The 15,821-nt window shown below is 43.9% G+C and overlaps 2 protein-coding genes across 4 annotated transcripts; one reads left to right on the forward strand and one right to left on the reverse strand.

Moving 5' to 3' along the window:
- Window positions 1-26: 26 nt before the first annotated feature.
- LOC109415235 (26S proteasome regulatory subunit 8) lies at window positions 27-1,659 on the reverse strand. Its single transcript, XM_019689122.3, has 3 exons — window positions 1,493-1,659; window positions 713-1,401; window positions 27-656 (listed from the first exon to the last, which is right to left on the reverse strand). The coding sequence occupies exons 1-3, from the start codon at window positions 1,508-1,510 to the stop codon at window positions 152-154; spliced, it is 1,212 nt and encodes a 403-aa protein (XP_019544667.1). The 5' UTR covers window positions 1,511-1,659; the 3' UTR covers window positions 27-151.
- An 8,016-nt stretch (window positions 1,660-9,675) lies between these two features.
- LOC109415234 (activating signal cointegrator 1) lies at window positions 9,676-12,079 on the forward strand. Of its 3 annotated transcripts, none has more exons than XM_062859384.1 (6): window positions 9,676-9,808; window positions 10,129-10,252; window positions 10,332-10,444; window positions 10,501-11,363; window positions 11,433-11,922; window positions 11,981-12,079. In XM_062859384.1, exons 2-6 carry the CDS (start codon window positions 10,185-10,187, stop codon window positions 12,055-12,057), a joined length of 1,611 nt encoding a protein of 536 aa, XP_062715368.1. In that variant the 5' UTR covers window positions 9,676-9,808; window positions 10,129-10,184; the 3' UTR covers window positions 12,058-12,079. The 3 variants fall into 3 exon arrangements, with proteins under 3 accessions (XP_062715368.1, XP_019544666.3, XP_062715394.1); XM_062859410.1 differs by having other exon boundaries at window positions 9,790-9,808; window positions 10,135-10,252; XM_019689121.3 differs by having other exon boundaries at window positions 9,693-10,252.
- Window positions 12,080-15,821: the final 3,742 nt, after the last annotated feature.

Below are 15,821 nucleotides of genomic sequence, written 5' to 3' on the forward strand. Positions count from 1 at the left end.
TAGGTCAACATGAGAACACATTCGAATTTAAATTTTCATTGTTTATTATCATAAGTTTAAGCAAATTACAGATAGTCTTGAAGAAAAGTATCGATTACATATTCTAAGCAATATTTTTGTTTCGCAAAAGCAAAATCACTCCACAACCTCCTTACTTCCAGAGCTTCTTGATCGACATGTTCTTCTCGGAGTCCTTCTGCATCACCTTGGCGACGGCCATCTCGAAGTCTTCCTGTGTGACGTGGACCCGACGCTCCCGCAGGGCGTACATTCCCGCCTCGGTACAAACGCCCTTCACCTCGGCCCCGGAAGCACCCGGCATCAGCTCGGCGATCTTTCGCAGATTAATACCACGCGTCAGGTTCATCTTGCGCGAGTGAATCTTCAGAATGTCCAAACGGGCTTCCTCGTTTGGTGGCGGGAATTCGATCTTACGATCGATACGACCGGGACGCAGCAGGGCCGGATCCAGGATGTCAATCCGATTGGTGGCCATGATGACCTTGATGTTCTTGGTCGCCTCGAACCCATCCAGCTGGTTCAACAACTCCAACATAGTACGCTGCACCTCGGAATCACCACCGCTGCCGCTTTCGATACGGGACGATCCGATGGAATCGATTTCGTCCATGAAGATGATCGACGGAGCGTGTTCTCTGCAATAAAGTTACATTAAAACCACCCGATACCAGTTCTGCGCCTCCAAACTCACCTCGCCATCACGAACAGCTCCCGCACCATTCGCGAACCCTCGCCGATAAACTTCTGCACCAATTCCGATCCAGAAACGCGTATAAACGTACACTCCGTATGATGGGCCACAGCTCGCGCCAACAAGGTCTTTCCCGTTCCAGGCGGTCCATACAGCAGCACTCCCTTCGGCTGGGCAATACCCAGCGCATCGAACAGCTCCGGATGCTTCACCGGCAACTCGATCACCTCCTTAATCTCCTTGATCTGCTTGTCCAGCCCACCGACCATTTCGTACGTCGAATCCGGAACCTTCTCCACCATCATCAGCGACACCAACGGATCGACCTTGTTCGGCAGGATCTTGTGCAGCGTGTAGCTCTCGTTCCTCAAAGCTACCCGACAGTTCGGCGTAACGTCGTTGATGTCGATGTTCTTATCGATGTCCACCACGAACTTTCCCTCCGGGTGCACCTTGACCAGCACCTTCTTCTTGTCCATGGGCTTAACCACTTCGCCGACGTAGCTTCCCTGTTCCTGCAGCAGCTGCAACTCCTCTCGCAACATACGCACCTTGGCGTTCAACTCATTCCGTTGCGCTTGCAAACGACGCAAGTTCTGATTCTTCTCCGCCACAATCAACTGCAGCTCCTCGATCTTCTGGATGTAGTACGAGCGAAAGCCTTCCCCCTTCTGGGTATCCACTTCCATCTAGATACACCGACATAACCATAACAAACGAAATTTTAATCGCATTAATTTCCCAGCTATTCCCCCAAACTCCCATCAAATTTCAACCTACCTTGGTAGAATTGGTCATTTCGCTGAAATGGACCACAGCAGTTCAACGGAACAGAAGGATTTTACGCGATTTCCCGGGATATGTTGTCCGGTCGTAGTCACTGCTTCCAAACACCAGTCAACAAAAACGCAAGCTCATCGGTTTGGCGAACCGACTGACAGACCAACAAAGATGACGATGAAACGTCAAACGACATTGATTTCGTGCTTTCAGGTTGGCAGCGCTGCGGTTAGGTGTCGAGTTGGATACCTGAGAGCTAGGTGTGGAAACGGTATTTTGAAATATTTCAGTTTAAAACTACACTGAACCAAAGCTTCATCCTATAAACGACTGTAAACTCTTATATGCTTACGCCTCTTAACGACCCAGGTAACCACTAAGCACTGTTCTGAGCATTATAACAGCCATTTAACAGCTTTTCAGTGCTAAATAGCTCTATATAAGCATTCCTAATGCTTATGGGCACTATAACCAGTAAGAACTAAATTAAGCCCTGTAAGCCTATATAAAGCCTACAAGCTGTAAAGAAGTTTGTCAGTGCTGTCACAGGGCTTGGAGCACATGACGTTTATATCAATCAAAATAGATTTCGACCAAAACAGACTCGAGTCAGTCATGATCAATACATTTTAAACATCCATGTTGGAATGTTTATCGGAATGGTGTTGTTGAATAGATAATGGAATCTGGTTATGTTAATTATTCCATTTTTTTCAATCAAGACAAACTCCAGCTCGTTTCCCTATTCTTCTGAAACGTTCCCCGAAAATTTATATAAACATTGCTTCTCCTGCTTCATTTCCTGCGTTCGTCACCACCAAGCTTACCACTGAATCATCCTCATCCCATATCATTTTCAACCCTCGAAATGCCCAAACTGTTTTGTTTTTCATGGTTTAAATACTAGTTTGATCACACCATTCCCATGGTGCATTGGTGGAGCAGATGAGAAAGGGAACAGACTTGGACTTGATCAGGAACCCGGAGGACAACAGCTAGAATCTGGATGAAGTAGCAAAAATCAGAGGGGTGTGTACAAGACACAACCGCATGACGTAAACTACGTAAAACAGTTTGTTATGAACGACAAAGGACTACTATGCAATTTCTTTGGATCAATAATAGAATTTGTAGTGGTTAATGGTTTGGAAATCGTTAATTTTAACAAGGTAAATTCTACAAGATTCTGGTGGATTCTGGGGATTTCTGTTGGAAATATTTATTACAAAGTTTGAAGCATAAGCAAAGTCTGAATAAATTCCTTTATAACTATACACTGTACACGCAAGAAGGAAGCGTACTCGCCAGATTCGGTGACACGGCCAGGTGATAAGACAAGCTGTTGCATTTAGTTTAGGAGTAGGTTGCAAAATTCGGCGGTTTTGACACTTATGTGACCACCAGCGTCACTTTGTCAGAAAATCTGCCGTTTACTGTTTCTGAAAACTGCTGATAAAGCCCTCAAAAGGATTGTTTGAACCAGAATTTGTTAAAAATATTGCACGTGTCATCAATAATTTTGTTGTTCTGCCAGCAAATGTCAGAACAGCGACGATGATAGGCTTTGTAAGACTAATCGGTTTGATAGTCTCAATTTTCAAACACTTGTTATGATGAAAAGGAATGCAATAGTGCAATTTTCACACTAGAGAAATGTTGCCTTTTCTGCGACAAGATGCGGATTAATTTCCACAGAATGCTTTTGATGTAGTTGGTTCAAATTTTTGGCGGTAGCAACTTTCTCGGAAAACTCACCGTACCCTCTTGCAGAAAATTGTTGGCCCTTTAAAGAACTGTTCGAGCCAATTTTACAGAAAATTGAGCTCCTATGCGACAAAACATGGTTAAATTTTCGCGCCGCGCCTTTGATGCAGTTGATTTTAAATTCTCTGTGGTTTCGACACTTTCACAACGCACACCAAATGCTTTCGATTGAAAATTTGCATAATTTCGATAAATCATGCAAATTTTTAGGCAAAATTGTAGAGATTTACGAATTTTGCGAAGACTTGCACACATTGAAATATGGCAACACTGAGTAATACATTCATCAAAATGAAATTTTCTTCATGATGTAAGAAGAAGAAAATGTTTTCGAAATTGCCAATCAACTAGCACAGTTTAAACAAATTTGTATTGAATATCTCATGGTTGCGACGGAGCGCTATTCAATTTTCACACAGCGCTCATAGTGGTTGACACTTGTGTTCCGAGCTTTCGTCCTAAGAAAATTATTGTTTCACTCCCGTGGGACATTTTCGTAGCCCTTACAAGGACTGCTTTACTACAAGCGCGATTCAGCGGTGTAATTTTGTTGGCTTCTGCAAAGCTGCCCGGACACCCGATGAAGCCAGAATGAAGAAAGTTTCCGCTCCTGCCGCCCAAGAGATCTGATCCGGGGTGAACTGGTTAGCAGCCCCACTGGTACCGCGCACAACGATGCAAAGACGACTATAGTAACAGCCGACGACTAAAGTGTCTCGAGTATACCAAAGTGGCGAATCCTGGTCGTTTTGACAGGTCTTCTGCACGATTGGAACTATGGGGATGACATTAAATCGACTGTTCCAATTTTGACGTTTCTCCTCTTTGTTTTATCCAGGCTCGTTACCGACGACCACCGCGGCCGGCTAGCCAAAGCATACTGAAGGGAGAAGCAAACGGAGAAACTAGCTAGCTGTCCTCCGATGCGTTCCCCTCGAGGTGTCACGAAAGAATGATGGAAGATGAGAAGAAGACAATAACTTATATACTAGACGGCTGGACGGCAAAGAAGTTCAAATTCCCCTCTCGCACGTGATTGGTTAGATGGAAGAGGGGTGTAAATTAGTGATGCCATACAGATTTTCGCACAATGCACACAAAATGCTTTCCAATAATAATTATTTCATTGAACTTTTGCAAATCGATCAGCACAATTATAATGTTTAACAAATAATTTCTATAAATCTATAAATTTTTCGGCAAAATTGTAAAGAACATTTAAGAATTTTGCGAAAATTTGCAAACATTGAAATATGGCAACACTGAGTAATACATTTCATCAAAATGAAAATTTCTTCATGATCTGAGTTGAAGAAAATGTTTTCCAATTGCCAATCAACTAGCACTGTTTTCACATATTTGAATTGAATATCTCAATGTTACGACAAAGCGCAGTTCAATTTTCACACAGCGCTCACAGTGATTGACTTTCCTCATGAGAAAATTATTTGGTTCACTCCCGTGGGACATTTTCGTAGCTCTTACAAAGGCTGTTTTAATTTACTTGCAGTATTTCTGCAAGCGCGTTCCATAATTTTGTTGATTCCGATGTTGGCTTGTGCTGCCCGGACGCCCGATTGAGAAAGTTTTCGCAGATCCGATCCGGTGTGAACTGGTTGGCGGCCCCACTGGTACCGCGCACAGCGTTGCCATGACTACTTACATCAGTCGACGACCACCGCGCACGCCTAGGCAGAACATACTGAATGAGGCTTTCCTCCTGAGAAAATTATTCGATTCACTCCCGTGGGACATTTTCTTAGCCCTTTCAAGGGCTGTTTTCATTTACTTGCAGTATTACTGCAAGCGCGTCCGGCGGTGTAATTTTGTTGATTCCAATGTTGGCTTGCGCTGCCCGGATGAAGCCAGAAAGAAGAAAATTTTCGCAGAGCTGATCCGGTGTGAACTGGTTGGCGGCCCCACTGGTACCGCGCACGGTGATGCGACGACGACTGGCAAGGCAAGTGGCAACAACCGACGACCACCACGCTCGGCTAGCCAAAGCATACTGAAGGGAGAAGCAAGCGGAGAAACTGGCTAGCAGTCCTCCGATGCGTTCCCCTCGAGGTGTCGCGGAAGAATGATGGAAGATGAGAAGAAGACAATAGCTTATATACTAGGCGAACAAACCCAAAAATGTGCTCGCACGTGATTGGCTGAATAAAATTAAAACATCGGTTCACTTTTCCGCAATTTTCAATAGTTTGCTGTTGAAAATCAATAGTTTTCTCTATTCGACATGAAAGGGACATAGTTTTGCGATTGTTTGATGGCAAAATTTTAAAAATCGGTCAATAAATGGCTGAGTTATTAGCGTGCAAAATCTTTCATAATTTCGTGACGGTCGCAAAATTTAGATTTTCATTTTACACCCGGTGCCGTGGTACAGTACCGTACCTTCCCCATAGACGTAGTTTACGTCAAAAAGCAACTTCAATGGAAGCGAAGGAAGTTAGAAAAGAACAGGAGATAAACAAAATATTTTTTTTCTTTTTTCTTTGTCTCACTTTTGACAACTTTCGCTCCAGAGACTTGGTACGATATTTCAAAGTTGGCCGTATATCAGCCGAATAATTCGCCAAAAGTGGCTTTTGAGCAGCTCTATAAGAGGATATAGAACCAATTAGCTCTGTTAGCCAGGTTCTACATTCGACTATAGAGCCGACTTAATGCCATTTTTACGGCTTAATGGTTACTTGGGGAGAAACAATCGAGGGGAATGGCAGATCCGGATTTTTTGTGAATTTCGCTTCTTTTCCTCCAAACCCCCAAATGATAGCTTCTAAGAAATTATTTTTTTCATACCCTTCCCAAACCCCCATCTATCCGTTGCTATCCGTTTCTAACCGTGTTCAAACCTCCAACGATTTGAAAGCGCTCACGGTGGTTTCATCGTGAACGCACTCTAGTAAGGATGTTTTTACGAAAGAGAAATGTCAAAACAAAAAAAAACATTAATCAAAATAGAAGTCGGAATCCTGATCGGCTCGTTGATTCTTATCCGGAACTATCCGGAATCGGAATCTACCCATTGAATCGACGGAATCATCGTAAAGATCTACCCCTAAAATGAAAATAAGTGTGTTTATTAAATATAAACCAAGTTAAAAAACATAGCCAAACGATTAAATCTACTGAAAACGCTCAAATTTATCACCCTCATCTCACGTATCAACCTGCCAGCTTCATCCCCCGAGTCCAGCCGAGAATCTTGGAGACAAACCAAAAGTTGATTTTTGTTACGCTGTGTCATTACAAACAAAACAGCGAGTCTTTGATCTGCTCTAAGAACCCAGTGCCGACGCCGCAACATTCTTAAAAATCTTCAACTTTCAATCGCAGTTGCGCAAGCTGAAGAAATGAAACATAAAAAGCAGAAGAAGAGTTTTCCAAAAGATCCTTCGGAGGATTTGTCAACCGAAATGATTAGGATTCAGTTGGACCACATACAGAGGGAACATGAAATTAAGATGAAGGCTATATCGGACCGTGAAGCCACAGACAAACAGACGTAACACTCTTCAAAACGGCTTGGCACATGCATTTAACGATCAATTCAAATTTCATTTGATTTGCGCGATCGTTCCACCAGAGGCGCTAGTATTCGATCGCTTTGACGTTTGCCAGTGTACACGTTGCTGAATGATGCAAACAAAAACTACAGGCAATTTGTGTAGTAGTGTGCGTGTCAGCAAAACGTCAAATCGAAATCCATCATGGCCGACAGTGTCGCGCGCGGTTCTACCAACAGGTGACAGTGTGCTCATGAAAATGACACCGGGCAAAAGCTTTCGATGAATTTCCTCTAAGAGTTACGTCTGTTTGTCTGTGGTGAAGCTGCGGAATTGGATTTAGAACGAAAACGATACTGGCTTTTGCGTTCACAAGTGAAGGGCAATAAAGGAAACGAATCCTGTGGAAATGTGTTGGATGCAAATCTTCCCGACGTGGAGTGTGATTCTCAAGATGAAGTGAGCAGTCACGAAAATGTTCCCTCTTCATTCGAATACATTTCGTCGGTCCGCAGCATTGTAGAGAGTTAGCTTAAGACGTCTGTCTTTACTAGTGGTTAGAGAAGAACTGAATTTATTTTCTAATTTGACTTTACAGCTATATATATCAAGGCTTGCTGAGATGCGTCTTCAACACTCCTCCTCAAGCCGCAGAGATTCCCATCATCTTCCGACATTCTTCAAACTTCGTCCGCTGCAGTGGTTTGGTGAAACCATCGGCAATTTGTTCCTCCGTGCCAACGTACTCCAGTTTTACCACACCACGGCTGAGAGCATCCCTGATGAAGTGATGGCGGATATCAATATGCTTCGTACGAGGATTATACCCACCATTCTTCGCAAAGGCGATGCAGCTCTGATTGTCGCATCTGATTTCGATTGCTTCGTTGCTGTTATCCAGTCGGGCCGATATTCCACGCCACCAAGAGGCTTCTTCACGGGGCTGCTCACTCCAGTAATATTATTTAATACGCGGATGAATACGCATAAATATATTTAATATTTTTATTGTGAGTTCCCTTTGAATTGACATTGAAAGGAACTCATCGAGGCCTGCCATGAAAAAGCATAGTGGTTTCTGCTTTTAGTAGTGTTGCGTGTACGTACACGCTGCATTACACGAACACCACTTGAGTTACTGGCTGAAAATAGTAAACAAAGATCAGCTGTTTCCAGCAAAATCAAATGGGCATATTTTCAACCAGTAGATTTGCATTAGTTTTCGTGACACCGCGCTGCGAAACCACTATTGTTTTGAAACGAACGTGAAACGTGATTCAGCAATTTAGTAAATAACTCCCTTTTAAAATTTCCACTTAAAATCTCTTTCCAGAGCTTAATTGGTATTTTTTAATAAATTTTTAGATGTATTTCCATGAAGTCAAGGAACAAAGCAAAATAAATGAGGTTCGATTGAAGTTATTCATGATCTGCATACCAAACTACAGATTCTATCCCCCGTTCTATCCACTCATCCACGTGCAGCAATGGCGGTGGTGTTTGCATCTAGGCGGTTGGGATTTTGAGGATTCTTGAGGACCGCAACGCAATCGAGAATGAAGCCGCTATTATGTACCCGCCGCCTCCGTTACCGCTAGCGTATAAGTGGATAACCGTTGACCAACCGTAACCAGAAATTCAGAAGCACGGTACTTCAAAATTTACAGCGGTAGAGCTATTCAGGGAAACGACCATTCCCTACTAACAAAAGTAGCTGCGTAACAGCTTATGCAGCAAACGCTTTTGAAAGGAAGCTCTTATAAACTCTTATACAGCAAAAATGTTGGTTGGGTTGCTATCTGCTTCCGTACATACAAAATATTAATAATCATATTTTACTTGTCAGCAGATATGTCTAAAGGAAAGGAAGCTGTGAAGCTGGTGTTTTAATAATAAATTCTAATTTAAATTGACAAAGCCCTTAAACTTTAATGTAGAATTAAGAAACACATAATCGACAATTTCCGTACTATAGAAACTAATCGGCTGCCATTCGATCTATAACGAGTTGTAGTAAAGTGTCTGGTGGAGTTCTTGCTTCAATAGAACCTTGAGATAATGGCATCACTAAAATATTGCCCCTGCTCTTATTTGAGTTAATCGATGCAGGCCCGGATAAAAAATGACCATTCATTACATGGTAAATATTATAAACATATGACTGGTTTAATTGTTCACAATAAAACACATAGTAGATATATTGTTACTGTTTACAATAGAAATCAAGCCCATATAGTTCGTACAATAAGTGAACATTAGCTTTATTAGTGACTAATTGATTCGATTGTTTTTCAATAGTTCTATTTAATTTAAAGTTACTAGCATTAGCATTAGCATTAGCATTAGCATTAGCATTAGCATTAAGCGAGTCGCACAAATTCGTAGGTGGCGAGGTTCCGGATAAGAATCAACGAGCCGATCAGGATTCCGACTTCTGTTTTGATTATTATTTTTTTGTTTTGACATTTCTCTTTCATAAAAACATCCTTACTAGAGTGCGTTCACGGTGAAACCACCGTGAGCGCTTTCAAATCGTTGGAGGTTTGGACACGGTTAGAAACGGATAGCGACGAATAGATGGGGGTATAAGAGGGATATGAAAAAAAATATTTCCTAGAAGCTATCATTTGGGGGTTTGGAGGAAAAGAAGCGAAATTCACAAAAAATCCGGATCTGCCATTCCCCTCGATAATAGCTTCATTTGGAAAAGAGCGTTATTTCGGATAATTGGTAATGATGGATAATCATTCGTTCTAAGGAGGATAATTTCGTTCAGTGTATCCGATTGTGATGCAATGCGCACGAATAGAAGTATGGAACACGTTCACTGATATTGAAAACGTAAACATTCAGCACCGCTCACATTGTCACAAAACGTCAAAATCAGCTGCTCGGCTAGGAGCTTCTGCCAGTGTCGAGGGGACGTGCAAAGAGTCAGCGTCAGCAAATCACAAACCGAACCGATTTGTGCAATAAGCTGAAATAATTTAGACTTATACCCCGGACAGACATGTGATACGAGTGTGATTCCTGTACAACGGTACGCAGTGTCAAGAAAATTCTAACAAGACTGACTTGTATTGAGAGAATTTTCTGTATGGCACTCATTTCAAGCGCAATTGTACAGTGATTCTTGTATTATGCGTTGCGCGAAAATTTGTACGCGCAAGCGCCCATACATCTCCGCCTGTAAGAAAAATCATTTCGGTGTTTTCGGCGCAGTATTCCTTGGCCAATTCGCGCACTTATTGTAGAAGACACCATAACGATTAAACATACCAGCGGAGGTCTATTAGCGATTTTGCACCTTTTTCGCTCTCTATTTTCTTGCAACGGGTAATATCACATGTGTGTCATAAGTATTAGGGATAGGCTACTTTTGTCCGAAAAATAAGCATTCCAACGATCCTCAAAAAATGGAAGCCTGGCTAAAGGATCGTCTCTCCAAGTGTCTGTGCTTCGAAGTTCCGGACGAAATGATCGGGTAAAGTGGTAAAAATCGCCGGGAACCGGCGGCGCTCCTTATTAATATTTACATGAGATTGTGCAATTTTCTTATGCAGATACATCCTCACCATCCGGAACAATCAGGAGCAGGACGAATACTTTAGAAGTTTGTTGGATTCCGGAAATCCGGAGCATGTCTCGTTTTTGAACGAGTTCAAACAACGATGGCGTAAGTTCACATACCAACATTAAATTTAGAATGAGCTATCGTTTACATTTTCGCAGGAAAAAGTCCTTCCGAGGGACGTGACAAGAAGAATCAGCAGAAGTCCGGCAAACAGCAGCAGAACAAGCAGCCGCAACAGTCGTCACAGCAATCCCGCGGATCAAAACCTCCGGAACCGGTTCCGAAGCAGGAAGCTCCAACGGTCGCAGCTCCCGCACAGAATCAAGGCGCAATCAAGAAGAAAACCAAGTACGTGAGTCTGTACGACCAGGAGGGACGGGCCAATGTGGTCCTTCTGAAGGGACGGCACCTGTGCGACTGCCAAGCGTCCAAGCATAAACTGGTCAACAACTGCCTGCACTGTGGGCGGATTGTTTGCGAACAGGAAGGCAGCGGTCCGTGCCTGTTCTGCGGCAGTTTGGTGTGCACCGACGAGGAGCAGAAGATGATCGACAGCTCATCCAAGAAGGGCGACAATCTGAAGCGCACCCTGATGGATCAGAACCGACCGAAAGGATGGGAGGAAGCGGTGGCCACTCGGAACCGACTGCTGGAGTACGACCGGAACAGCGAGAAGCGAACGACCGTGATTGATGACGAGTCGGATTATTTCCGGGCCAATTCGGTGTGGTTGTCGGATGCCGAACGGAAGAAGATGGAGAAGTTGGAGGCTGAGCTGAGGGAGAAAAAACACGCCAGCCGGTTGAGCCGGAAGGTAACGATCGACTTTGCTGGACGGCAGGTGGTGGAAGAACCACAGCTGGCGATTGAACTGGAGGATGATATATTGAAGCAGATCGCGGAGTCAGTGGCACCGGAAAAGGAGAACATCGGTCCCAAAAGTAGCTGGGATCGGAAGAAGGTTGCCGATGCGGATCGGGCTGATGACATTCATCCGGGAATCGTCGGAGAGGCGCCGATTGTGAGTATATTAAATTTGAGACCCACCTACATTTCATTAATTTTTGTTTCTTCCTTTTCAAAATTGCAGTTCATCGATCCGGGAACTGCTCTGTCATCCAACAGAGGCCCACTAAACGGTCCCCAATTCGATGGAATCTACAGCAAAGTGCAGGACAAGGAATTCCTGGAAATGTCCGACCTCCGGCACTGTCTCTCCATGCATCAACCATGGGCATCGCTTCTGGTGGCCGGCATCAAGAGGCACGAAGGCCGCACCTGGTACTCGTCGCATCGGGGCCGACTGTGGATTACGGCCACGGCCAAACCGGTGGACATGGAGCTGGTCAAACAGATGGAGAACTTCTATCGGGTGTTGTACAACGACGATGGCATTGAGTTTCCCTCGCAGTATCCGTCCGGATGCTTGCTGGGATGTGTGTCTGTTCAGGATGTTCTACCGCAGGAGGAGTATCGAAAGCAGTTCCCGAACGGAGAGTCCGAGAGCCCGTTTGTATTCGTTTGCACGGATCCACAGGAGTTGCCCATCCGGTTCCCCGTCAAGGGACAGCACAAGATTTGTAAGATATTTGCTATGGCTATGTCGAGAGCTTCTAAAAGATTTTTTCTGGTTTTCAGACAATCTGGATACGAAGATTCATCAAGCCGCGGTCAAGTCGCTGCAACGACTTTCCAAGCTGAAGGCGGAGGAATAAACATTTAATCCGGTTTGTATAACTATTAACTTTCATTGTCGAAAGAAATCTCCTTGTAGAACAGACAAACAGACGTTTCACTTGAAACAAAGTGCGATTAAAATCATTGTCGCAAAAGTATAATCGCCCAATGCTATTTACGCTGTGTTTTGCAAATTCATTGAGTAGATGGCGGTAGAGAGCAAACGTCAAACAGGAACAAAAACTATGCGAGCGCCATGAGCGAAAGATCTGCGAACTACTGAATATTTTAATAGTCCGTTAAATCGTCATCAGAAAAACATAATCGCCCAATGCTAATCACGCCACGCTTCACAACCCACTAGTGGCGGTAATAGAGGCTTGCATCAAAAACATAACCTCATCGATTTCTCATACGATTTGTAAACATTGCCCTCAAATTTTTTTTTGAGGGCAAGGACGGCTTTATGGACCGACGCCGAAGGAAAGAAAGAGAAGGAGACAGTGATGACGTCAGCGTGCAAGCGCTCATGAGTAAATGTCAAACAGGAGCAAAAACAATGCGAGCGAACGACTTACGAGCTACAGATTACACTAGTTTACAGCATTTTTGAACTCGGTAAGCTGATGATCGTTTTTGGTGTAGAATCCTGCCCTGAGTTCGAAAACGCGAAGGAAAAAAATTACAGTAGAGCGGAATTTTTTTCGACTTTCCATACAAGGTTGATGATTTGAAATCGATTTTTGTTCTATTTTCAAGCAATGTCGCTCACTTCACACATCTCATTCTCCGTAATCAATGCTCCGATTTAGCTGAATTTTTTACTGCAATTGGCTTACATATGATGTGTAAAATAAACGTTGAGAAATAATTTTTAAATTGTTTTTTTCTTATTGAAAAAAATACATTTGTTCATATATTTTTGGAAATATTGCTAAAATTTAAGGAGATCGTCCCCAAAACTCATCAATATCTTGAATTTCATCAATCTGATGCAAAACCTGCATTCGGATGATCGAAATGTACTATATTCAGCTTTAAATTTATGGAAAAAGATTTAAAATTGGTTGAATAAAACGGAAGATATTTGAATATTATTAAATTCCATAGTTTAAAAAGTTGTAAAACTCGATATTGAGCTTAAACTCAAAAACTGCTCTACTTTAATTTTTTTGAAGCACGGTTCCGAAATCAGCGCTAAATTATGCTTCAAAAATGTTGGCCGTTGACAGAAGTTCACGACTTTCGTTTTATTTTGTAGACTAGTGTTATTTGAAATAATCGTTGAAAAGGTAAATGAAGGGAAGTGAGAAGTGTTAGACGTCTGTTTATCTGTGCTTATTGAAAGTATCCGGACGGAGTTCTTAGCCTGGTCTGCATTGGAGGTGGTTGTGCAGCAGCTTGGTAAAATCATCGACTTTGCGTCCTCGAAGTCCAACATAAGCAACGGCCTTAAGGACAGACTTGTTAGAATCCCAACATTGTAGGGAGCGGATCTGGTTGGATGGTTAGAACACTTGACTATCACGCCGAGGACCTGGGATCGAATCCCACTCCCGACAAACTCACACAAAAAAAATGTGAGTTCTTCCTTCGGAAGGGAAGTAAAGCGTGGGTCCCGAGATGAACTAGCCCAGGGCTAAAAATCTCGTTAATACAGATAAAAAAAAAAAAAAAAAAAAAAAAAAAAAAAAAAAAAATCCCAACATGGCCGCCACAATGGCCGACTTTGGCACCTACTCACGATTTCGAGGGCACAAATCTCTTCGTAAACAAAACCAGCGCACCTGATCTTCTTATTTTAGACTTATTACAAGTGAGCAAGAACAGAATAATAGAATACTTTGTTGTGTGAAGCTTGCTGCTTGAGATTTGTGCGTTTGAAGTTTTGATGCACTGTTAAAGCGGGATGTTAAGAAGTTTGTCCTTAAAATGGCCCTGTTGCGACTTAGAAGATCGACTTGTGGGAACTTCAACAGTTGCAGAACCGGCGAGAGCAAAGGTTACGAGGTCTACCCAGACGGAAGCCTTCGCTTTCGCTCGCAAGTAGCCCAAAGGGTGCGGCAGATGCGACTGCTTTTGACAAGCACTCGCAGAAGCGGGTGAGGCAACCATCGGGCAAGAAGCTGCCAGGCGATGCCCGCAAGCCTAGGGGGTTATTAACCCCGGAGGCTGGCAGTAATTCCGGTAAGTCGGACCTCAGCTCGGCGTCCCGGAATGCACGGAAGGTTATGCCTGAAAAGACTGGCCCGTCCCGCATGGAAGGGAACAGTTGCGACCATTGTTAGGCCCTCAGCAACCACAAAGTAGAGCGGATCAGAGGCGCGACCCCCTTGCACCACAGTTGAGCGGAAGAGAAAGAAAAGAAACCTATAGATGTGCGGGAGCGTAGAGACACCAGACCTAGGAGGCGTATGAGGGCAGGTGCCAAGCGCGAGAAGGCAGACGCGCTCATCATCAAGACCGAACACTCTAAGTACTCAGACGTATTGACGGCGAAGAGAAGCGACGCCACGCTCGGCGACTCTGAAGGTCAAGAACCTAGATCAGGTCATTGACGCGGAAGAGCTCATCACAGCACTAGCATCGGCTATGGAAGGGCCCGGCAGGGACACAGTACAGCAGGCCTTGGTACAGCTACCTGTGGCGGACGCAAAAAAATCCGTTAGAGTAGGGAAGCGAAAGGGGGGCTGGTCATGATGCCAATAGATCGCCTAGCGAACAAATCACAGTGCAGGTAACGCAGCTAAACTGAAACTATGCATTGTTACAATGCATTGCAATGCAGCTCAACAACTGCTTTGTCAGACAGTCTCTGAGTGGGGACCGTGAGGACGGATATCATCATCATAGCGGACCTATACCGAGTACCCGCTGGCAACGGCAATAGGGTCGCGGATGGGACCGGAAAAATGGCGGCGATATGGACGACGTGTAAATACTCCGCACAGGAGTTGGTCTCTACTACCTATAAGTGTTGTGTATGAGATCATTCCATTTATACCAGTTCTTTTGTAACAGTGTATTTTTAAGTCTTGAGAAAATAGAACAGTCAGTTCGCCATGCTGGGTAAACGCCTTCAGCAGAGAATTTATCTTTCGTTAGAAAAATCGCGGATATAATAAATGTAATATCGGTTAAAGTAAATCGCGTCATATTATTCCTCCCGGGAAACTCCCACATACACGACAAATTTGGTGTCAGAAGTGGGATCGTCGGATTCTCGCCGCGGACGGAAATCGAAGTTTCGCGTCCGTCGAAATCGCGTTCGTCTTCCCGAATTTCAAAATGGCGCACGAAAATAGTGAACTGCTGGGACAGCTCTCAGCAATGATTGCGGAGGCACTCAGGACGTCCATTGGAAGTGCCATCCAGCAAGTGCAAACCTCCCAAAATGCAGCCGGTGGAGCTGTTACCGCCGCACCGAAAATTCCCGTTTTCTCGATGTCCGAGTACCGCCTAACTGAAGGAACCTCCGTTGCCGATTATTTCAATCGGTTCAAATGGGCCTTGGAACCAGTGCTGGAAAAATTCGCGAAGATCATTCTGCGGAGTCCAAACTACGCAAATCACAGCTACCCATGGTTGCAACTGCAAAACCATTCGCTACGGTAGCCTAGTTTCATGAAATTCATTAGCAACCGTATGTTGCTACTGTAGCTTGCTCCTGTAGGTCCCTACTGCTGTTCAAACGGGAGTTTGTGCATATCGAGGTATTCGGGGACAAGGCTTCGGTACAAATGGTGCTCTGGTGACGGTTTGTAATGGTCTTCGCTGAAGGAAGCCGTCGAGGTTACTGGGA

Source organism: Aedes albopictus, chromosome 1, assembly GCF_035046485.1.
Source record: "Aedes albopictus strain Foshan chromosome 1, AalbF5, whole genome shotgun sequence".
Classification (NCBI taxonomy): domain Eukaryota; kingdom Metazoa; phylum Arthropoda; class Insecta; order Diptera; family Culicidae; genus Aedes; species Aedes albopictus.

Bases quoted from the DNA above. Each gene is read 5' to 3' on its own strand.
- LOC109415235 (XM_019689122.3), bottom strand. The intron at 657-712 runs GTGAGTTTGGAG...ACTTTATTGCAG, and splicing joins GAGCTGTTCGTGATGGCGAG to AGAACACGCTCCGTCGATCA.
- LOC109415234 (XM_062859384.1), top strand. From the start codon at position 10,185: ATGGAAGCCTGGCTAAAGGATCGTCTCTCCAAGTGTCTGTGCTTCGAA. The intron at 11,364-11,432 runs GTGAGTATATTA...TCAAAATTGCAG, and splicing joins TCGTCGGAGAGGCGCCGATT to TTCATCGATCCGGGAACTGC. The intron at 11,923-11,980 runs GTAAGATATTTG...TCTGGTTTTCAG, and splicing joins CAAGGGACAGCACAAGATTT to ACAATCTGGATACGAAGATT.